The sequence below is a fragment of the Anguilla anguilla genome, chromosome 1 (genome assembly GCF_013347855.1).
Source record: "Anguilla anguilla isolate fAngAng1 chromosome 1, fAngAng1.pri, whole genome shotgun sequence".
Classification (NCBI taxonomy): Eukaryota; Metazoa; Chordata; class Actinopteri; order Anguilliformes; family Anguillidae; genus Anguilla; species Anguilla anguilla.
Genome location: NC_049201.1, coordinates 15,827,994 through 15,850,905, shown reverse-complemented (window position 1 = coordinate 15,850,905; position 22,912 = coordinate 15,827,994). Strand labels below are relative to the sequence as shown.

General features: G+C 41.3%; 2 protein-coding genes across 6 annotated transcripts; one reads left to right on the top strand and one right to left on the bottom strand.

Moving 5' to 3' along the window:
* The first annotated feature begins 302 nt into the window (after positions 1-302).
* On the top strand, positions 303-10,301 carry LOC118219634 (ankyrin repeat and SOCS box protein 2-like). 5 transcript variants are annotated; one of them, XM_035403000.1, is made up of 11 exons: positions 303-555; positions 954-1,048; positions 2,078-2,297; positions 5,699-5,833; positions 6,366-6,535; positions 6,721-6,876; positions 7,107-7,352; positions 7,847-8,018; positions 8,350-8,917; positions 9,023-9,176; positions 9,787-10,301. In XM_035403000.1, the coding sequence occupies exons 2-11, from the start codon at positions 1,030-1,032 to the stop codon at positions 9,936-9,938; spliced, it is 1,992 nt and encodes a 663-aa protein (XP_035258891.1). In that variant the 5' UTR covers positions 303-555; positions 954-1,029; the 3' UTR covers positions 9,939-10,301. The 5 variants fall into 5 exon arrangements, with proteins under 5 accessions (XP_035258891.1, XP_035258867.1, XP_035258858.1 ...); XM_035402976.1 differs by having other exon boundaries at positions 304-1,048; positions 2,009-2,297; XM_035402967.1 differs by lacking the exons at positions 303-555; positions 954-1,048 and adding an exon at positions 1,102-1,784.
* A 717-nt stretch (positions 10,302-11,018) lies between these two features.
* On the bottom strand, positions 11,019-13,735 carry LOC118219666 (protein FAM181A-like). The gene is made up of 2 exons (XM_035403010.1): positions 13,434-13,735; positions 11,019-13,184 (listed from the first exon to the last, which is right to left on the bottom strand). Exon 2 carries the CDS (start codon positions 13,110-13,112, stop codon positions 12,249-12,251), a length of 864 nt encoding a protein of 287 aa, XP_035258901.1. The 5' UTR covers positions 13,113-13,184; positions 13,434-13,735; the 3' UTR covers positions 11,019-12,248.
* Between the last annotated feature and the right edge of the window lie 9,177 nt (positions 13,736-22,912).

Genomic DNA, 22,912 nt, shown 5'->3' with positions numbered 1-22,912 from the left:
ACCTTATAGATAACAGGGAGAGCATTCACCCCTGTTTCGGTGTAGATTTTAAAAGGCTTGTTATATTGCAAGCTGTGCATTATCTGGACTTTCCTCTCCAGCCAAAGACATATATAATAAATTTATTGTAATAATTTGCCAAAGCATGAGATGTAGACTGTGTCAAAATGTAAGAAGTGAAAGAGAAAAAGATGTAAAGTGAATTACCAGTGATTCGCCACTTTAAAGCCTCAGAAGTAGTTAAACTAGGCTATAGCGCCAAGGTCACACAGCCATGAACTAATTTCATCATGATGTATATTTTCAGCTCCACACCAGCCAACCTTTTACCTTATTGTACTACTTCAAAACAAGCCCATATCCCTCAAGGACTAAGACGGAAAGCATAAAGTTTGCCCCCCACACAGTATACGTTTCACGTTAACCCTCCAGAAATACACATCCCGGAGTGTCTTGTTGCAGCTGAGTGGGAACCCTCTCAGACTTAAAAAGAACGTCGACACGGAAAGTTATATCATCGAGTGGTGAAAACATTGTTTGCAAATTACGAAAGAGGTAGGGAATTTTTAAGATGTTAGTTTAAGATGTTAGTTTCAGTGGTTGCTGCGTTGCTTTTACAACAGTTTTCTTGTAATGTTTCCCAATTTAAATTCTTTATCAAGTGAACTCATCTAATGTATCAATTCAAGATGTTACAGTGAGCCAAGTTGTAAAAATAACAGTTGTGTTAGAAAGACCGGCAAACCGGCCATGAATACTCACAAACCGAGAGATTAACTCGACTCGCCTGAACCAACCGCACTTCATCTAATCTTCCGATTGACGAGAAGAGCATGCCGCATTGTAGTCAGCTTAAAACGTGAATAATATGTGAATAACTGATTCACTGAATAGTGTTTTTAATTTAACTAATGTCTTTAAATAATGGCTTTATTTTCTCGACAGCATGTAAGCATCGTTGAAACTACAATAATGAACAATCCACATGCATCATGTGCAAAGTTCAAAGCATCGAAGCCCATTGCCTGAATGAAACTACATCGAAGGGGTCTGTATAATATTCTAATCATTCTTTTGTTAATTCTATATGCCTGTCATTCAACAAACTTCAACTTTTCAAAAACCAAAAAAAAAAAAACTGTCCAAACTTTTCTGAAACTAGTTCTGACCAACTAACCAACCTCACCCTTACCTGTTTGCACGCTTTATTTTGTTATTTCTGACAGTTTAGCTATTTATATCGGTGTTTAGTACAGTGATCTTCTGACTGGGGAATGGCACAAGACTTCATTCTCGTGTGTTAATAGTTTAATGTAAATACTGGTATTATGTTCTGCTATTATGAGTAATGTTTACAAGATATCAAATTCCACGCAAGAAATGTTGAAAGCACTTCAAAACAAATGTTATGTTCAACCATGCTAATGTATTTGATGCCCACCAGCCAAATCAGCTCAGTTCTATGTTAGTTAGGAATAAAATGTGCTTCAGCCCTGTAATGGCAAAAAAAAAGAAAAAAACTGCTACTTTTGCAGATATAAAAGGAACTCTAGTTTGAGTGCCAGGGGACTGTTATACTTCCTAATTATCTGTGAGCGCTGAAGTAATACATCACTGACTTTGGGCCAGAAGAGTCAGTGGTGCAGCAGAGTCAGGGGGAGCCGACAGCAGAAAGTGAAACATGCCCTTAAAAGGCATCAGCAGTTTGAGAGGTCTCCTCGCACACTTCCTTTCTCTTCAGCTAACTGCACATAGTCACATCTACCCAGAAGTGCATGGTCCAGGTAATGATTCTGCATGCTGGATAGAGCTTTGCTCTGTTTTCTGTGGGTTCACTTCATACTTGTTTTGATGCACATACAGTTAGTGTGTTTGTAAAGTAAAAGACTGAGATTGCTCTGTTTGCTTTGCTGTCTCCAAATCCAAAGATTTAGGTTGGCTTTACTTACTCACTGGCTGCTGACTTCAACTGTTTTTTTTTTTTTTTAATTATTATTATTTATTTTAGTTGCATTTAAGGAAAGAATTTGAACATTAGCCACCTGAGCCAAAATGGCAGCTTCCAGCATATCCACAGGTGGCTCACTGCTGGGCTTTGAAGACTACAGCTTATACACCAACCTGTCGGATGAAGAGCTAATCCATCTGGCCATCGAACGCAGCCTGACTGACACTCATGCAACTGCAGTTTCTGACCGTCCCACTAGGATGCCTGCTTGCCAAAGTGTGAACTCTGCCCCCAGAAACCCAGCTCTTCCTCCTCCTCAGAATGTTCAGCCACCAGCCAACCCACTCTGGTAAGCCCAGATAGCACAAGCTATATTTAGCTTCTCAGTCCAGCACAATTCCCGTTTACTTGATCACAGTAACCTGCTCAGGCAGTTCTTCTCAATCTCTCTTTCAGTGTCTCAAGAGCTTACTTCATTACATTAGCTTCTTTTGGTTAGACACAGAAGGGTATTTCATTTCTACTGTATTTCCATCTGCCAGTGTATATTCAAAATTGCAGTACACACAAATGTGAACCATTCTAATTATTTCATTTGTGTTTGGATAGGCTTCTGGACAGCTTATTTGATAAAAGCCTCAACTAAAAATGGACATGCTCCATTATCACTTTGAAGGACTTTGCATTGTTGGAACCTAACCAAGATCTGGGAACAGGCTGTGAGGGTCACAGTTGCTTTAATATTTGGGAGGATACAATAACTCTTCTGAGGTGACAGAAACTGGGGAGATTGCAGTAGCCTTTATTTAGACCTATTTAATATTTGCTCCTTTTTATGACTTTTTGTGTGGCTTATTTAATAAAAAGAGGAATTTTATATAGCCTAGTGCTTGTTTTGAGCTTCTAATGCTTCATACATATGTTGTTGTCTTATCCAAGTCATTTTTCCAAAGACAGTGGGGGTACATGTTATATTTCAACACTTATATCAGATCATTTATGGCTGGTGAGCATGCAGACACTTTGTCTCTCCTGATAACGGAACACTGCTTCACACTCAGGCAAAACTGCAAAAATAATCTCTTACCCTGGTGTCTGATAAGCTGATTTTGGGTGTGAGGGGGAGGGGGGTTGTTAGGAGAGCATTAGATGAGGTGAGCAAAGTATTAAATACTTTTTTAATGAATAAATAAAACTGTGTAAATAAAGCATTGCATTGGTGTGTACATGGGAGTACTTTGTTAAAATCAGGAATGCTCAGTGATCTTCCACTTTGGTTTATTCTGTACTCTCATTGCACCGTCACATCAATTTCTGTGTTGTTCCGGTCTGTTGACAACAGTCTACATGCAGTCGTCTGCCTTTGGCAGTGGACGTTCTTTGGAGACTGAGCAGTTCACATGCCACCAATAGGCATGACGAACAGGAATCCTTTGCATGCAAGAGATTTTCCTAGTTCGTTTTGAAGTTCTGAACTGACAATTAAACCACGGTTGCAGGCACTGGCTGTTTGTTATTGTTTCCTTTTCTTGATAAGTATTTTAAATTTAAAAAAGAAAAGGCTTGTGTTGCCTAAAAGTGCCGTTGAACTTATCCAGGTTCATTTGAACACTCTGTTGTTCAAATAATTCTGTCAGACAGCATTGTTTCAAATTCCATAAAAACAACAAACAAAGTAACTCAGCATCTCATGTTTCACCTTAGCATTATGATATAATATTACATTGTAATATTATAGGCATGGTACTAACTCACAGCTGCAAAGTATGCACACATCTTGCAGTGATGATGAGAAAATCAGCCATATCCATCAGAGTTGTTAGAGGGGGGTGAGCAGAAGGGTGCACAGCACAAATAAATATGAGCTTGTGATAGGCTGTTTAACTTGTAATGGAGATGGAAATGGAACATTTTGTTTTGAAAAGTGTTTCCCCAAAACACAGCTAGCTAATGCCTCACGGAGTACTTGCTTAAGTAATTGTCAACACCATACTGGAGATATCTAAAATAGGAATTTCTGTGCATGCACAATTACGTATTAATATCAGATCCCTGAAAAGAAAATTATTATTTGCCAGTCTCCAGTCTCAAAAGAAGATGCAGAACTGGCTATAACATTCAGGGAGGATGGGTTTCAGTTGGTGAGGTGTGCCTCGTCTGACCACACAAAAGTGACTCCTCTGTTCAGGAGCCTGGAGTCTGGCCCAGAGAGTTAAACACCTGCTGGCAGAGCACAGGCAAGGCTGCACTCTGTCAAAATAATGAAGGGCACTGCAGTGATAGGGTGAGCCAACTAACATGACTTGGCATTCCAAATATAAAGAAAAATGCTTAATGTGAAGGATCAGTATTTTTAAAGACATCTTTGCTTTATGCTGCTATACATGAAATGTGGTGAGCAACAGATTTTCATTTATTATGATTGTTTTTATTATGTGCACTTTTGCTCCAAGGCAGCTACTAAGTTTTACACTGATGGCCACACAGTGTTACAGGATAGCTAGACTGAATTAGATTAGTGAACTCTTATTTTGTTACAGCACATTTTTAATTTTTCGACAGAAATAGAAATCCTACCCTTGGCACAAAAAAGCCATTTGTGCCCACATCTCAGAACTACAAGGTGAATGTCTGTTATTGCTGTAGGGCAAAGCATGCATTTGGGAGATTTTTTTTTTTTCCTCAAAAAAATCATATACTGATGTGGCTGACTGCTTCATGACTATTCTTCATTAGAAATGGGGTTGTCATGAGTCAGGCACAGAGTTGAATGATAATTAGGAGAAATAATCGGTTGGATGTCAAGTCTAATGATAGACGATGTGCCAGTCCTATGGTTTCATTAAAACAATCGTCGTGCTGTTTAAGGCCCTTTTTACACTCATATACCCTCCAGTTGACGAAATTTGACGGAATACTGCGCATCCGATATATGGGGTCATATGGTTACAGCCAGCCTACTCCCAGAATCGAGACGGAAACTAGCGCTTCTTCTCATGCTGCTCTTTTTAACAAATAATGCATAAAAGCTGTTTCGGTGTCTATGGTGGTGTGGCGTGTACGTCCTGCATTGCCTTCCTTTAATTAATATCTGTCAAGAACACAAAATGCAGTGAGCAGTCCTGCTCTTTTCTTGTGTCCACCAATAGAAAAGAACGTTTGCTATGAACCCTCGTGCCGTGGGGTTGTGCTTTTCTGTAGAATACGTTCAAGTAACTGTCACGTGGCGGCCTTCAACAAAAGTATTACGAAGAATTGCCACTAACGATTGTGCCACATTTATCTGGAAGTGTAGCCCAAATTCCCTGGCAGCGCATTACTGCGCATACGATAAAACCGGCCAGGTGAGATTGTTTAAATGACATGGAAATCAAGAAACGCACACAAAACAGTTAAAGGTTTTGAATTTCAGGCAGCCTAATACAATATAACCTCGGATATCGAACACGTCCTGTAGTTCTGGCAAAAAAATCTGGTTGCCTGCTTTACAGCTCCCTCGTGTCTTAATGCCATTAGCCTAGTATTATCGCGTTTGGGGAGACTGATTGGTTTGCTTTGTCATATATGGTCATCGCCTGCAGCCACACATGTCAATACAATCCGAAAATAATCGTAGCGCAGCTGGGTCCCCTTTGGCTTTCCTCAGCTGTTCTCATTCAAGAACTGGATACACTTTACGGTCAGGGCAAATAGGCACTTCAAAATGACACGATTTAGTTATAGAAGGTATCTATCGCTGTTTCGCTCCAGTGGGACAAACGATTTCCAGCAATGCAAGAATACCGACGGGACGAAGAACTATCCCTTTGTCACTGGCTGTGGCGAGAGAAGCGTTGCGTGGCGGAGATGCGATGGCTCACTTTACGTCACCCCAGACCCCGTGGAGTGAGTTCCTTTGTTTACCTTCTTGTATTAGGCGTTATGTATGTTTCGAGGTTCCTCTGATCAAGGTTTCGAAACCTAATTAATCAGACAAATTAGTGAGGCCCTGCCATTTTTAATAATTATATCGGTGTTATATTTTTTCAGTGGCTATAGCATGCTTCTGGCCGACAGCTGCCGATTCCGATTGGCTGGTTAAACCAGTAGTTTGTGCAGACAAATGTAAACTGTATACATCCTGGTCGCCTTTGAAGTGCTTAGTTCAGTGTTAATCCAGTTGGCCTATAGTAATTTATATTATCTTAAGGAACACTTATTCAGTCAGCTTTTTATAATTATTTTTTAATTAGTGAACAACAAATGGACAAGTTAATTGTGCTAATTGTGCACATCTGAATACAAAACATCTAAATCATACGCACATGCAAATGGGTATAAAATACTACACTTCTAGCTCTACAACTCCCTTGCTTTCATTTGAGGATGAATATGGAATAAAAACCAAGCTTTCTGTATTTTCATATTTTTCTTTTAGGGATGTTTATACTATAGTAACAGCGATTAAGAACGGTGATGTGAAAGCCGTGAATGACCTCTCATCTTCTTCTGCAAAAAGCCTGATGTTGGCAAACAAGGATGGGTGGATACCTTTGCATGAGGCAGCCTATTATAACCAGGTCGAATGTGTAAAGGTTCTCCTGAAAGGTGAGTTCATATTAAGCCTGGACATATTCATTGCTGCCTTTCTAGGTGTGCATGAAAACAACCCGTGGAGTCTCAGACCTGTTCAGTTTAGGTGTTCTCACAACCCAAGTCCTTGCACAGTTTCCGTGATGGATTTGTGTTTATAGCCCAGCTTCACTGTGTGTGAGCTCTGCTTATTTCCTCAGCTCAGCCCACTTCCATTGATAAGCGCACCCTGTTGGAGCAGACAGCTCTCCTTCTGGCAGTGGCCAGGGAGAGCTTAGCCTGTGTGCAGTACCTGCTGGAGAAAGGTGCCGACCCTGAAATTGCCAGCAAAAACAAAGACACCCCTCTTTACAAAGGTAACCCTCCATTGGACTAGCGTTCTGGAATTATTAGCTAAAATTATGGAGTTTTGATAGCTGCTACTTGAGTTAGGGCTTTACTGTACTTGGATTGCTTCAGTTGAAGTGCATCTTTATACATAGTTGTAAGCAGTGGATGTTCTCTCTTGACAGATTCCTGTATTTATAGCAAGGCTCCCCTGAAATGTACAAATTTCTTCTATTTCTTCTCCTCTGCCCAACCACAGCTTGCGAGATGGAGAATGTGGAAATTGTGGCACTTATTCTTAAGTTTGGAGGTGGGGTGAACCAGCGTTGCATCCAGGGCTGGACCGCTCTCCATGAGGCAGTGTGTCGCAACAACATAGAGATCTGCGAGATGCTAGTGGCAGCTGGGGCTGCAGTGAACCCACCTGACATGTACGGCATCACACCTCTGTTTGTGGCTGCCCAGAGTGGAAGAGTTGAGGCACTGTGCTTCCTCATTAAAAATGGTAAGTTTCATAAGTATGGCAATATAGGGATTGGGTGAGTTCTGGACCAGAACGGAATCACTTTAAATAACATTTTTACTTCTGGCTGGATTGATATACATTTGGGGTGACTGTATCTCATGAGTATTTGCACTGGCTCATCTGATTAACCTACAGGGTCCAAGTTAAACTACGCGGTCGTTTCCTGCACTTGGTTGGAACTGTACTTCCCTCTAGGGTTTTCAACACACTTGTTCCTGGTTATGGTTATACACTTTGTTGTACGTTGACTTTTGGCTGGTCTGAATTAACTTTCTTATGCTAATCACAACCTTCTCTCATTTTACCAATCTACACTTTTTATCTGTAGAACTAAAGGACACACGTCTATGAAAAAAATGGTATTGTGGCTTCCGCAGCCCATGAGATTTATGATTGCTGGTTGTGATGTCATGATGGAGGATACCCATGCCCCCCCTCTGTGTAAAGTGGCCATTACTGTCTTCTGGTCACAGGTGCAGATGTCAACAGCCAGGCAGCTGATGGGGCCACAGCTCTTTTTGAGGCCAGTAAGAATGGGCACAAGGGCGTAGTGGAAATCCTGCTCACTCATAATGTAGACGCAAACAGACCTGCCAAGAGTGGACTGCTGCCCCTGCACATTGCTGCTGACCGTGGATTCGATGAGTAAGTCCCACTAGGCTGCTTTAGTTACAGTGAAATACACTGAAATATTATTACTGCTGAAATACCTATATGTTCATACCAAAATGTATGTCTTATAACATTGCAAATTACATTGAAGACAATGAATTGCCCCAGAAATCTCAACTTGTATTTTTTTATTATTATTTTTAAGCTGAGGTAACAGATAATGATTTATCAGCCCGACATTAAAGAACAGAAATATTCTGACTTTCTGCTGTGCACGAGACTGGCACCCCATAGCCCAGACTGTTGAATGTGATGTAACCCTGTCAGCCACCCTAACATTCCGGTCTGTTTCTTCCAATGTTAGGATTGTGTCCCTGCTTCTGCCAGCCACCAGTAGGGCCCGGCTGCGACGGAGTGGCGTCAGCCCCCTCCACCTGGCTGCAGAGAAGAACCAGGACGACGCCCTGGAGGTCCTGATCAAGGCGGGCTTTGATGTCAACGCCAAGCTGTCCCACGACCGCTCCATCATGTACGAGGACCGCCGCAGCACGGCGCTCTACTTTGCCGTCACTAACAACAACGTCGCTGCGGCCACCATGCTGCTGGAGGCCGGCGCTGACCCCAACCTGGACACCTTCAACGCTCTTCTGGTGGCCGTGCGACAGGGCTGCATCAATACCGTCGTCCAGTTGGTGGAGCACGGCGCCAACGTCAATGCGACCATCCCCACCTACCCAACCTCCTTCCCCAGCTCAGTCATGTTCTGCGTCAGATACTTGCCTCTGCTCAAGTACCTGATGGACAGGGGCTGCAATGCTCTGGCCTGCTTCAGGTGCCAGCATGGTAGCAAGCCACACCCACCAATCAATGCCCCCCGCAGCAGGGGCACAGACGGCATTCCAGCACATAGCCACAGTGAAACACCCCTACAGGTAGGAGGAACTAAAAACTCATTGTGGTAAAGAACAATATAGACTGTGTTTTTTTTTTTGTCCTGTGACTCATTGTGATTTAAGTCCCCCTCCTTTTCCTCCCAGTTCTGTGAGATGCTCTCCTCACCCTCTGTGAGTAGCTGGGCGGGGCCTGTCATTGACCTGCTGTTAGACTACGTCGGAAATGTAGTACTGTGCGTCAGGCTAACCGAGCATTTGGACAGCTACGAGGACTGGGCCGTCATCAAAGAGAAATCCAGTGAGTACTCCAGGGCTGCGAACACATGCATGGAAGCTTATACATGTATAATCAGCACACATGTTTTGGGTAGGTATGAACAGTTATGGCCTTTTTGGTGCATTCACTTCATAATTAAATCAGGTGAATTGTTTTGCTGTTTGCTCAAAGTATTTATTTGATAAATGCTGCTACTACCTAATCAATTGGTTGAACCATGGTTTAGTACATCATAAATCCCCAGTTCCATAATTCACACCCCATTTACTATTACAAGCCCAAGTGATCTTACTCTATTTGTGATTACCAGAGTTTGTGATCTGAAATCTCATCTTTGCAAGTTAAATTTTTATTTTGTAAGCAGTATATTACGATACTGTGATCCAGTTATATTGCCACGCTTATCCAGGGCAATGTGCATAGTGTACAAATTTTACGTACTGTATATTCTTACAGCTGGATAGCTGCAGAATCAGCCCAGCTTGAGTACCTCACTAATGGGTCCCTCACTAAACAGCCGTGCCCGAGTAAGTCTAGATCTAGATAGTCATGTTATTTCACACCAAGGAAAAATTCAAAGTGTCTGGCATGAAGTGTGATTAACATGACTCCCCCTGGGGTGTGTCTTCAGGACAACCTCGTCCCCTGATGCACCTCTGCAGGCAGACAATTCGCAGACAGATGGGAATACAGAGGCTGAAACATCTGGACGACTTGCCTCTTCCAGGACGGCTAATCAAGTACATGAACAATGATCGCACCAGGGATGAATGTTTATACTAGCAGGGATCAGATCAGCAAAAAGTTTGTGGCGAAAAATTCCCTTATCTGCTTATTTTTACTTTTTAGGCAAACTGGGGGTGCTCCCGTTGTGGTAAGGTGTTGGTAGATATAATAATGCTCCATCTAAGTTATGAATGATATAGTGGCTGTATCCAACAACACCTAAACATTGCCAAACGTTATGCAACCTTTTGTTTTTCTTTAACCTTAAGCCAAAAGGATTTCTATAGGTACTGAAGTATGTATAAAATATTATTTATGAGATAGTGTGGTCTTAACTGAAATGGGGTAGGAGTGTAGCACAGTGGGTAAGGAACTGGGCTTGTAACCGAAAGGTCGCAGGTTCGATTCCCGGGTAGGACACTGCCGTTGTACCCTTGAGCAAGGTACTTAACCGAAATTGCTTCAGTATATATCCAGCTGTATAAATGGATGCAATGTAAAAGTTGTGTAAGTCGCTCTGGATAAGAGTGTCTGCTAAATGCCTATAATGTAAAAATGTAATGGGTAAGCATGTGGCACTTATCATTGCCTTTTTAAAGCTTAACCTCACTGTACCAACCACCCAAATGTTATAGCCCAAATGTTTATGTATTTATACCCTTTTGAATGTGAGATTTTTTCATTCTCTTTGCAGATTGTTTTGAACCGAACTGGTTTGAGCTGTTTGAATGTAGCTTTTTTATGGCCAGGGGTAATAGGGCCTCCCAGACTGTAACTTCATTTGTGTACTGACAATCATTACATAGAAATGACAGGCAAACTTCTGTAACATCTCTGTAACATCACAATTTGGAGTAATTAGTAAAAGTGTACTATGAGGGTGTCTAAAATTGTTGTGTTCTGTGGACACATGAAGAGGTCATGGCCATTCAGTGAACCTTATTTTTTAATGTGTTTTTGTATTTATTTGTGCACATTTATTTTCTTAAAAATTTTTGTTCTTATTATTTTGCCTTGGAGTCTGATGAATTTTATTGCTGATGTCAGCATTTTATTTGAGCGTGACTTCATTTAAAGTAAGCCATATGTTTATGAACGGTGAGAAAATACTGACTTCTACCAAAGGGCTATAAATAATGAGGGCAGCTGTATAGTAATACATGTTATATGTAATGCACTGCAAGAAACTGAAAGGTTGTTAGCTGAGATACACATTTTTTAAAGAGCACTGGATAGTGAAGTTGAACAGATGTATTAAGAATAATTACTCCGGGACACAGAAATCAGTATTTTGTAGAAAGATCTATTGCTTTAAAAGGCTGTTTCTACACAGTCTTACAGTTTGTCACATTTCCAAATGTGGATTAGACATACTCCATATTAGGAACATATCTACCTCGTCAGCCTAATGTTTTTACTTATATGCAAAAGTATTGGTCAAGTTGTGTACAATGTGATGTGACAGTATAGCAGAATCTGTTAAGTGATCCTCCAGTACTGCTCATAGACTAATAGGAATAAATTATATGTATTAATCTCAGTGGTTCACTGGGTAATAGATTTTTGTTTTGGTAAGCTGTATGCATTTCTATAGAAATTTCTGTATAATTCTAGCTGTCCAGTTAGTGGTCATACTGTATATTGGCTTACCGGGGAGATGTGTAATATTACTGTACATCAGTGTCTCCACACTTAATACTGTATTTCAGCAATAAATGTTTCCACAATTTATTCAGTCATGTACTGCATTTGATCGGCATATTCCATAGACTGAGACACTACCTCCCCCACCTCCCCCCAACACACATGCGTGCACACAAACAAACTCAACAAATAGAATAATGCTAGAAAAATACATCTACCACCTCTGAGCTTTCTAGGTTATTTTTACATTTTTCTGAATAGTCGTTAAAAATGTGTTTGTTTTGGCATTACATTTTTTTAAAATCTCATACTAAAATACAGCAAGAGGATGCAACGAGATTGTGTTCATTTTAAGGTACTGATTTATTCTACTTTCAGATATGCTAGTAGTTGTAAAGTTAGTTTCCTACATGAAGTAAGCTTAAGTTACTTTATAAAGTGGTCTCAGCAGTGACAAAAAGGCAAGTACCACATTAAGTTCACATTCTAAAATCGTAATATTCAAAGCAAAACTGTTTGATCCTTGACCTAAGTGCTTTTGAAAATGTAACTTTCAGTTTTAAATGGAACTTCACGATGGTAAACGCAGGGCTAGTCAACTATGAGGGGACAAAACACAATAAATAAACTGCTCTCCGAGTTTCTGAAAACGAATGTCAAAGAAAAACCAACATATTTACAACATAGCCCACTTATTGCTTTTTCCAGACGTAAATTCGATCTTTAAATAAATCCAAACACGCTAAAAATTGGAGATGGAATAGTTGGTTTTGTTGGGATAGGCTTCACCACAACGTGCGTGTGACTTTTTTGTATATTGTGGATGCCCTGTGCTTCAGCTTGGGTTACAGTGGCCTTTCCCCACAGTCCAGGTTCTACGAAGCCCGAGTGAGGAAGGACAACATGGCTTTGGAAGACGTGGTGTCCATGGTACTGAAAAGGACAGCACCCGCATAAATTCATGCTTCCGGAAGTCATGTCCAGGATAAGGGGTTCCTTTTCCGCAGCGATATGCTGGGTAGAAACAATCGAACTGGCTCTGGGATCCTCAGAAAATGTCTTTATTTTGTCATCCTCTGATTCCGAAGGCCCACCGGCGGAAACACACGCTTGGCTCTTTCTCCAAGTTACCTGGAAAGACTCCCGTTTACTTTTGGAAGACCTGGGTTCTTCCCAGAAAGATGCAGGCAGCTGTCGCTTTCTCATGGGCACCTGGTCTTGTCTGTTGTAATCACTTTCCAGTTTGGGATTCGGACTGAGCTTGACCCTGTCCTCGGCGTGCACATTCGACCCTGATTTTTCGCTTATTCCGGACCGGTGGAGGTTCCGGTTCGCTGTCTCAAAAGCGTACACACCAGACTTGTCCTCCACTGCTTTTCCGTTACCCGATTCCGTCGCTCTGTATGCGTGACATCGCGGCATTCTTGAGTACTTCTGTGAAAACCGCTTAAGTTGTTTCTGCAGATACTTCCTGTGGTCCACCGAGCGCCTACACGGTGCTGACTTGTCCAAGGCAGCCTTGATATCGCTGGATGCCAAGTTTACAAAGTTTAATAAAGTTTTCACTTCGCTATCTGCGCTTGCCATTCTGTCATCCCGAGTTTGGAAAACTCGGTCAAGCCATACCGTCAGCACCTCATGCTGTATTCACTCCATAACCTAGAAAAATAAAGTGAAAAATAAAGATGCTATATGATGACGGCAAGATTAACAATGTTAATTGTCATAACAGTCACAATTCACAGACAGCACATGCTAATATAGTAAAGCAGTAAAATACAATATCGACATATCAAAAATGATCAAATTCATTAAAAATTATTTTAGGTTTGCATCCATAATTATTCAACGGATAATCAAAAATAGAACCTCCCCCAATTCAACTGTCCAATGATAGCTAAAACTTACCGTCTCTTGGATAGAAGGTATCCAAGTACTGCTGCTCTTCCAAAAAATAGTTTCAGCACTTCAACAAGCTGAATGAATATAAACTGCGTGTAGTTATGGTGCTTTCTTCAGGCCAATCAGCGACCTCTTTCTCCACACAATACACCCCAATCAGGCATTGAGCTCCCCGGTATCGCATTCTTTGCCCTCGCAAATTGTTGTCATGGAGACCCTCCAAGAAAAGCGCCTAATAGATGCAGTATTTCTTTGCAGCCATTCCTCTCTGTTCTGCCCCTCACTCCTCGGACTCCTGATCCTCAGTCATGTTTTTTTTTTTTTTTTTTTTTCTACCTCCAAGGTCTCTAAAACGTCTTCTACTGACGGTGTGCAAAGACTACTTAAATCTTTTATACTTGAATATAACTTAAGTCTGTCTGGGGGCTGGCAGTGGGCATGCTTCACCGCCACAAGACAATACCAGCCTTTAGGGCTGAGCCCGGGCTACTTTTAACTGTTCTGATCTGGACTTCTTTTCCCCTTCTAAGACTGATGTCAGAAGAAGTAGGATTTGGGGGGAAAAATCCAAAGAGATGTGCGCATATCCATGGAAAGGGGGCTTGAACGCTCAAGAATCTTGTCTTTATGTTTGCCCCCTCAATCGAGCCACACAAAGGCTGAATTACTCATTCAAACCTCGTGGAACAAAAGGAAAGGAGCTGGATAGCACTCTTGCATTTGTAGTCAAACATTTAGAGACTTAAATCGAGTCGTCATGAAGGAGAAAGAGTTGGACAAAGCCCATAGAATTGCCATCAGCAAACATTTTCCTGTGTCATATTAGTGGGGTCTCCATGACTCCTTCTGGCCCGGGGACAATAGCACAAGTTTGCACACTCGAATACTGTCACCCTGCCAACGCCGACAAGGGCCCAAAACAGGACAATCCCCAGAGAAAGCACGGGCTCTGCAGGGAAGGTGGCAATAGAAAAGGGAAAAAGGACTTGTGAAATGCTAATTGAGCTCCATCCCCTTATTGAGAAAAAAAGAGTACCAATCACCCCCACCCCCAAACCACCTCTTCTTGGCAAGGTGGCACCATGCGTTGAAACAATTGCTTGAGGTAACCTATGCTGCACGGTCGAGCACCACACCACCCTAGCCTGACCCTCTCCTTTGCAAATACAATCCTCAGTTTAAACTCAAGTGATTTGATGCAGTAGACCAATGTATTTGTTTAATGCTGCCTTCTGTGTACTTTCATGCAGCGATGTATAATGTAAGGACATATTCAAAATACATTTAGTTCAATTGTTCAATATCATTTGCATGATAACACGTAATAAAATGTAATAATAATAATAATAATAATAATAATAATAAACACTATTTCATATATTATTTCACACAATTTCATATTGAAATAAATGTCTTAAAAAATAAGACAGGCAACAAATATTAGCCTAGTTACTATGATAGTTTCTTTTTTTGTTCAGAGTACCTGAACAACTACAACAGATGAAAAGCATATACACTACAACATTTTGTATGAAGTTCACATTAGACGTAAGCTTAGAATAATTCTTACACTCATCTTCTTGAATATACAGTAAGATAAGCCCCTTTATAAAACTATATTAGATTTTGTTATCCTGTACAGCTATGTACAGTTAAATCACCTATGTGTTGAATTCCCTTGTCAATAATTTACAAATTAAACACCAGAATGACAAAGTGAAAAGAGGGCACAGTCATAAAAAAATGTTTTTTTTTTTGGCTGCTTGTTTTCCTTTTTTCATTTTTTAAGAGCGGGTGGAGTGATGGGGCTCAGAATTTTGATCAAGAATGGGCTCGTACATCTTAGGACGCTGTACATTTAGTCTGCCTGTTTTGCTGTTGTGTTTATACAGTTTGTTAAGCCAAATAATTGGCAAATGTTTTTGTTGACAGTTTATGACAGCTGGTACTGTATTTCTCCATCTGTCTGCAACGGTGAAGTGAGATGTTTATGGTCCTGTGACCACTCTCACCCTCAAGGACAGTGCTGAACCAGTTCATGGTCAGCAGTAGTCACAAATCTGATCTCTAATCATTCAGCATATACAGTATACCCCAATTCTGTTTTCTGTGTATGCAGTATTAGTAAACTTTTGTAAATTTTGTATTCATTCTTAGACCTTCTATTAAACATCCATTTCCAGAGTGCCTGCAACTTGCCTGCAATATTAACACAAAGTCATAATATATATATATATATAATATTGTCTGTAATATTAACACAAAGTCATAGAATATATGTATATATATATATATATAAAAAACAGAAACGTAAGGTTGTGAGTTTGAATGTCAAGTGATTATCAATTATTTTGCTCTTGCTAAAGGTAATAATTCTCATTTGCTTACATTTTCAAATAAAATTGCTTATATTTAACATGTTACCAGTGTATATACTGTAGCTAAGCATATACACTGGTAACATGTTAAATGTAAGTGATTTAATTTGCCCACGATAAAAGAAGCCATTTCACAAATAATGAAAATCTATGTGAAAAGTAAATAAGTTCTCTGCTGAAAATTATTCTGCTGGTATGTTTTACTGTGTGTACATACAGTATATTATTGTTTGCCTGATTTCCTGTTCCTAAAAAAATCCTTAAAGTGCTACGGTGTGCCAAGCCACTGTCCCCACATTCCACCCCCCCTTCCACCCCCAAGATTAGAGTGATCTCTCATCCTCCATTTTCAATGTCAGTCCTTCAAGAGGCTCCTGGATCCTATTGTCTGTCCTGTTCACCTCAGTGTTCCTCTCAAAAGACCAATTAACAATAGTACAGCCCTCCCCTGGCCTGCAGCCTCACTCCTGGGCTTTGAAGTGATAGAGAAAGGGGGAAAAAGGAAGTATGCAGGGTAAGGAAATCAGCAGTATCTCCCTGTCTATATGCCTACTTGAATAAGATGGATGGGAGAGGTTTGCCATTGATGTCAGTTTAAAGTTTGACATCTTAAAGAAACAGACCAGTGGTGAAGCTCCAAACCACACGCTTGGTTAAATGCCGGGTTTCACCAAAGGGGAAACCTGAGATGGTTTGTTTTGTTGAAATTAATTAGAGCTCAGCCAGTTTTATTATATTAAAAAAATACAGCAGGTGCAGTGGATGCCCAGCACTAGTTGATTTTTGTTTGCTTTTCTCATTAGTGTGTATTCTATAATTAAAACACTGCTGCTGTCCTTTCTAAAAGGCATCCCTTCACAAGCATGATGCCAAAGCGAGCCACTTTGAACATTTGCGCTGTTTGCTTTTGACTTTCCCCCTTTTTTCATCCTTTTATTGGAAATGAATGAATATTGTTAGCAAGGGCTGTGTCACGTTATTGTGTTGGTGTTACTAAGTAGCTGGGCTTTTGGGACAGATGGCAGGGGTGAATTTCTCTGAATAGATACCCTGTGAGCTTCATCGGCACCCAAACGCATGCATGCAAATACACATACATGCACACACACACACTCACACACACGCACACACACACACACACACACACACACACGTCCGCGCACACACACACCCGTCCACACACACACACACACACACACACACACGCAGACTCCACTACCAGCATAAACCTGCCCAGTTCCACCGCCACAATAGTGCAGTGTGTTGTCAGCGTGAGATTTCCCCTGCCCTCTGACACCCGGCTCTTTCATGCCCCGGCAGCTGCCTGCCTGCGTCATGGTGCCCCAGAGGTCACGCAAATCCAGTGCAGAACAGGACTGGAAGAAGCAGGCACGCTGGCTTTGCAGGCTATTGTGTTACCCACTGACAACTGCCAGAAATGCCTTTGCACCACCTGCTGGAGGGCAGAGCCGTGATAAAGAAAGCTGGGTCTCCCTAAGTGGCAGGACTGTGCTCAGTGCGTGTGCGTGTGTGTGTGTAAGATGGAGTGCGATGGGGTGCGAGTGATTACACATGGAAAGCTGTGCACTGTTTGCCTGACAAATAGACTTATGATCTTTTCTCAGTGCAATGAGAATGGCAGTGGAGACTGAGGCTTGTCTCTCTGGATCTGTAACCAGGGGGTTTTGCTGCTGAAAAGGCGACCATTGCTTTACCCTTAAATAAAATGTTTTATATGTCAGTTCAGGAAAGGCGGTTTGTTTAGTTGTCTGACAAAATAAGAAACCAATGAGATTTGATATAGTTTCAACCACTTTACATTCACATGCATTTGTGATCCAAGTCAACCTTTAGTGTTTTGTGTTTAGTGACCACTATTTTCAGTGTTTATGTATGCTCTCCAATGTTGTACAAACAGGAAGTACAGTGTTAAAATGGCACCTGTTGGTAAATAATTGCTATGGCAGTGCTCAGAAAGTTATTCTAGGGATTAAGTGCATAAAGTGGTTGACAAAGTGAAAAGGCAAACTTAAATTCAGGAGAAATAGGACATCTAGAGTCATCAGCAAGTGCAAGAGTCCTTCACATTATTCAATCTAACACCATTACAGTGCAACCTAAACATTTAATTAAATGAAATTTGTATGGACTTGCTTTGGTAAACATGGTTGTACGCAAATACATTAAAACAAACAGGCTGTATGTTAAACCAGAAGATGTAAAGAGCAAAGGATATGAAAACAAAAATATAAAATGAATAGAATATAAATTAACAATGCATTCAGCAAAGTTAAGCTAAATTTATTTAGACCTTAAGTAGCCAATCATTTTTCTGTAGATATACTGGTTGCAACCCAGAGAGAAGTCATCCATCAGTTTTGAAGCCATTGTAATATAATAGATGGCCACAAGGTGGTAGTAGTCTACCACTGAAATAATTAGGCATGAAAATTTCTTCCGGAGAACAACTATCAATATTTGCTGGAATACAAATACTTTCAATGAAGAGATTTTTTATAAAAGGCTTGGAGTTTTACAGATATGTAATATGATCTGTAGTTTGTTTTAACATTGCTAGTATTTCTTTGTTTATTTTCAGAAAATCACTGAAGTCGGGCTGTATCCATCTTTGCCTGTCAGCAATTTGTGCATGCCTACATGTAGTACCTAGCCTAACTTGCAATAGGGCTACATGCAAACAGTGCACACTCCACCGAAACTATAACTTACATTGCTCTGCAGTGCTGGACCTCCATCATCGATTCAGGAAAACACCAAGGCAAGTGGGCTGTCTCCCGCTTTGATTGATGTGAGAGGCTGAATTTCAGGGAGAGCGACAGGCCACCCTCTAGAGAGGCGATAAGGTCGCTGTCAGATCCTGCCAAGTGCCTACGCCCTGGCAGATTGCCTGGGAAATGTGTGCAATAAAAGGCAGCGTGTGCTGCGGGATATGCGATAGCAGCCGGCTCTTGTAAATTCCCCGGCTGTCCACGATGGAATGCCGAACAAACTTTCATTTGAAAAATCACACATTTATATGCAGACAGTGCAAAGCAAAGTGCCTTTTTAAGTGTCAGCTGCGAGTTGGGAGTTTTATGGATGCGTTTGCTTACTGGAACGCCGTTGAGTTCGCTCCCGCCTCTGAGTTGTGTGTCTCTGTGGCCTTCTGGGATTTTGTGTTTTGACCCTATGCTCAAGGTCAGAGTTGTATATATGTGGATGCTGGAGGAGTCAAGGTCTGCCAGTATGAGCAACACAACCGTCATCAGCGCTGCCAAGGGTTATTTTCAGCTCCTGTCAAAATGTCAGTGAATTTCAGCATCACATACATGCACACTCTTGCACACATACACACACGCACACAAATGCACACACACTCACACAAACACACGCACACATACACACACACACACAAACACACAGGCACGCAAGCACACATGCACACACATTGCAGTGTGGTGCAAACATCAGCCCCAAACTGGAATAAGCTCCAAAATCCCCAACCTACAGCGCAAGAGGGCCAATCTCACAAATTAGCTACTATGTAAAATGTTATCAGAACTTGTACATAAATGTTTTGAGGACATTCTGACTAAGATGCATGGCCCATTTATTACAAATCTTGGTTGTTTTTCTGGCTGCCCTTAGAGAGTAGATCATCCTTTCTCAGCATCCTTCTTTCCAGGAAAGAGAAGAATGGTCTGCATTTATGTATCAGCTGTAAAAATCCTTCAGCGGTTGTGTCAGAAGTTCACTATGTGGTAGGGTATGATATGATGTTCAAGAATATGATGTTCTGGAAAGCTTAAGATGGCAGTGCGTAGTGAGTTGCAGGTTGCAGTATTGAATCCTGAGTGGGGTTTAAATGCTGTAGCCTTGAGCAAGGAGCTTAATCTGAATTACTTCAGTAAATATCAAGCTGTGTAATTGGATATGTGTACTAATGTATCTCATTTTTGATGAGATATATTACTTACTTAGTAATTTGTTGTGTATTTTACTGGTAGGGGGGATTGGAACATTCTGCCTCATTTTGCTTTTCTTTAAATGTGGTACTTATATCCAGTAACATTTACAATATGCAAAAAGTTCTGTAAAAGGCTAAAACTGAGAGAAGACTTAGAGGGCAGGATTTTACTTGTGCCCTCCGTGATGAGGGCAGGCAGGATAGTGTGGCGATGGAGAGATGTCACTCTAGTGGTATGGGGATGGAGAGATGTTACTCTGGTTGTGTGGTGATGGAGAGATGTTGCTCTGGTGGTGTAGTGTGGTGATGAGAGATGTTACTCTGGTGGTGTGGTGTGGGGATGGAGAGATGTTACTCAGGTGGTGTAGTGTGGTGATGAGAGATGTTACTCTGGTGGTGTGTTGTGGTGATGAAGAGATGTTGCTCTGGTGGTGTAGTGTGGTGATGAGAGATGTTACTCTGGTGGTGTGGTGTGGGGATGGAGAGATGTTACTCTGGTGGTGTATTACTGTGGTGGTGTATTGTGGTGATAGAGAGATGCTACTCTGGTTGTGTGGTGATGGAGAGATGTTGCTCTGGTGGTGTAGTGTGGTGATGAGAGATGTTACTCTGGTGGTGTATTACTGTGGTGGTGTATTGTGGTGATAGAGAGATGCTACTCTGGTGGTATAATGTGGTGATGGAGAGATGTTACTCTCGTGGTGTAATGTGGTGATGGAGAATTTGTTAATCTGGTGGTGTGTTTGGTGATGGAGAGGTGAAGGTAAAGAGGAATTTTTCCTGCACGCCACATGAAAGTTGAGCATCCTTCCAGGACCTCTGTCTGGACCAGTGAAGGCGCTGAGGAGGGAGAGCGACGTCTTGGTCGGGTGCCCCATGTCCCCCATTGCCCTCTTCTCTGTGAAGGACATTGTTTTTCTCTGTCTGGGTTTCCTGGGAAGTTAATGAGGCAGACAAGAGGCTGCATTTGGCCCTCTCTGCCACCAGCAACCTGGGCTTGATTGTGTTGTTTATCGCTGAAGGGGGTGGGAGGGTTCCTACTCTGAACTCTCAACAGTGTCTGCCCCTCATTCCAATTTCTGTAGATGCTAAACTCAATTATTAATTTTTTTATGCAAGCAAAGCAGATTTAATATATTTTCCTGAGTGGTTCTAATTTTTTGATGTTTTTGTTTGTTTTTGCTATTGTTAAAAAAAACTATTGAGTTGGCAAATAAAAAGTGCTGCCTATATTAAATGTTTTACAAGCTTTTCAGTTCTAGAATTAGTAAGGAGCACAGCGCATTGCAATGCTTGGGGTGGATTCTACTGAACCTTCTTCTACTGAGAATGCAGCCATGCAGAGCCAGGCCTAGATTGTCCAGAACAGCGCAATCCATGTTCTGTCCTGTGTAGGACATTCCGCTATCATTCTCCTCTTAGCAAGCACTGGGGGAAAAGCATGACTGAGCCTCTTGAAAGGGTGAAAACATAGTGCAGATGCTTTTGATGCTGTTGCAGTGCATCACATATATTTTCATCAATCTGTGTTTTCTGTCTGTAAATGCTGCAATGTCACTATTATGAAGAGGGGCATACATTTTAACTCTTACTCTTTTATTGTGAAGCGACTAAAGTCATACCCTTCCGTCCCTTTTGCCCCATGCAGCTGCAACCTCAGAAACGCTGTGTGCGTGAGCAGACATCAACGGGACTCCAGTCTTGTGTTTCTCAGAAATAAGACAGTTTCTAAGAAGAGTGACTGCAAAACACGAGCAACTCCTGCTCTCCAGTGAGTCAGAAGCTGGCGCAGCCTCCCCAGGTCCACTCGTGGGGCAGTATGCATGGCGAACGCTGCTGATGATGCACACCGAATGGCCGCGAATGTCAACCGCATGAATAAACAGATGCCCAGAGAAACAATGAAATTCGCAGAACAGAGAAAGGCTGAGGGTGCAGTGCTGAGGTCTGCAGACAATAAACAGTCAAGGAATGAAAAATGCAACCAAAAATAAAACCAATCCCATTAATTTTAAGAAGTGGGTGATCACATTCTAATCTTGTGATAACTATCTTGCCGACGTTTACCATAGGGGTTCATTCAAACTCTCGGGTCACAGATATTTTTATAGTTTAAAATTGCCCTAAAGCAAAAGGAATGACTCAATTCTGTCAGATTTCATCTTAATTGTTTCTCTAACCGCACAATGAAACAGGAAACTTCATTTGAAAATGTTTTACATAGATTGCAGGCAGGCCTAATTAAAAAGCCAGGAGTTTTTGCATGTCTCGATTGGCACAGTTGAGTTCAGTTTAATAGGATTGTTTATTGTATTTTTACCATTTTTTCTAAAAACATGAAAGAAGGTGCCTGACAGATAAATGGCAATGAGGATTCTTTTTTATTGCACAGCGCAACATGGATGTTCTCGTTTTCCTTTTCCCAGTAATAAAAGCACTCTAAGAGTCTTAATGGTCCATATTCTCTGTCATTATGTATATTCTATGTAATTCTGTCCCATTCATTTTCTCATTTGCTGCCAGTCACATTAAAACCCCAGGTTGGGGGATAAAGGGTCCCTTTTTTCCTGTTGAAATGGCCTCTTTAAAAATGGATCCATTAAAGACAAGCGTTGGAATCCTCATTGTATTTTAAGCCCTGGTTTTAATGGTTAATTTCCTGTGACTCCACAGACTGAGATAAACCTATTCCAGGAACTCTTTTCTTATTGCAAGGAACCCAGGATGGTTTAATGGACCCAAGATTGCTGATAGTGAAGCCACAGCTGTCAGGCCTTTCCTGTCCCTGAGTATGGGGAAATTCCCAGATTGTCTTCACCACTTAGCAGATGAACCTCATCTCAAGGAGAGCCAGAGATACTTTAACATAGCTCAACATGAAGTGGAAAAAAAAAGTTGACCACAATGTTTCACCCTGATCATTTTGAATGAACTTTGTAATTGTTTAGGTAGCTTAGTTCTTGTGTCAGCTTAATGCTACCAAAGTGCTTAATGCTTCAGGTTGTAGACAGTCCAGTCACCAGAGTCAGTCATTCTTCCACCTCCCTGCTTCAGGTGGATTTGTTTTTCCTATTTTCAGTTCCTATTTTTAGCCACTTTGATGTATCAAGTCTGTTCAACGTCATTTTTCAGTACAGATG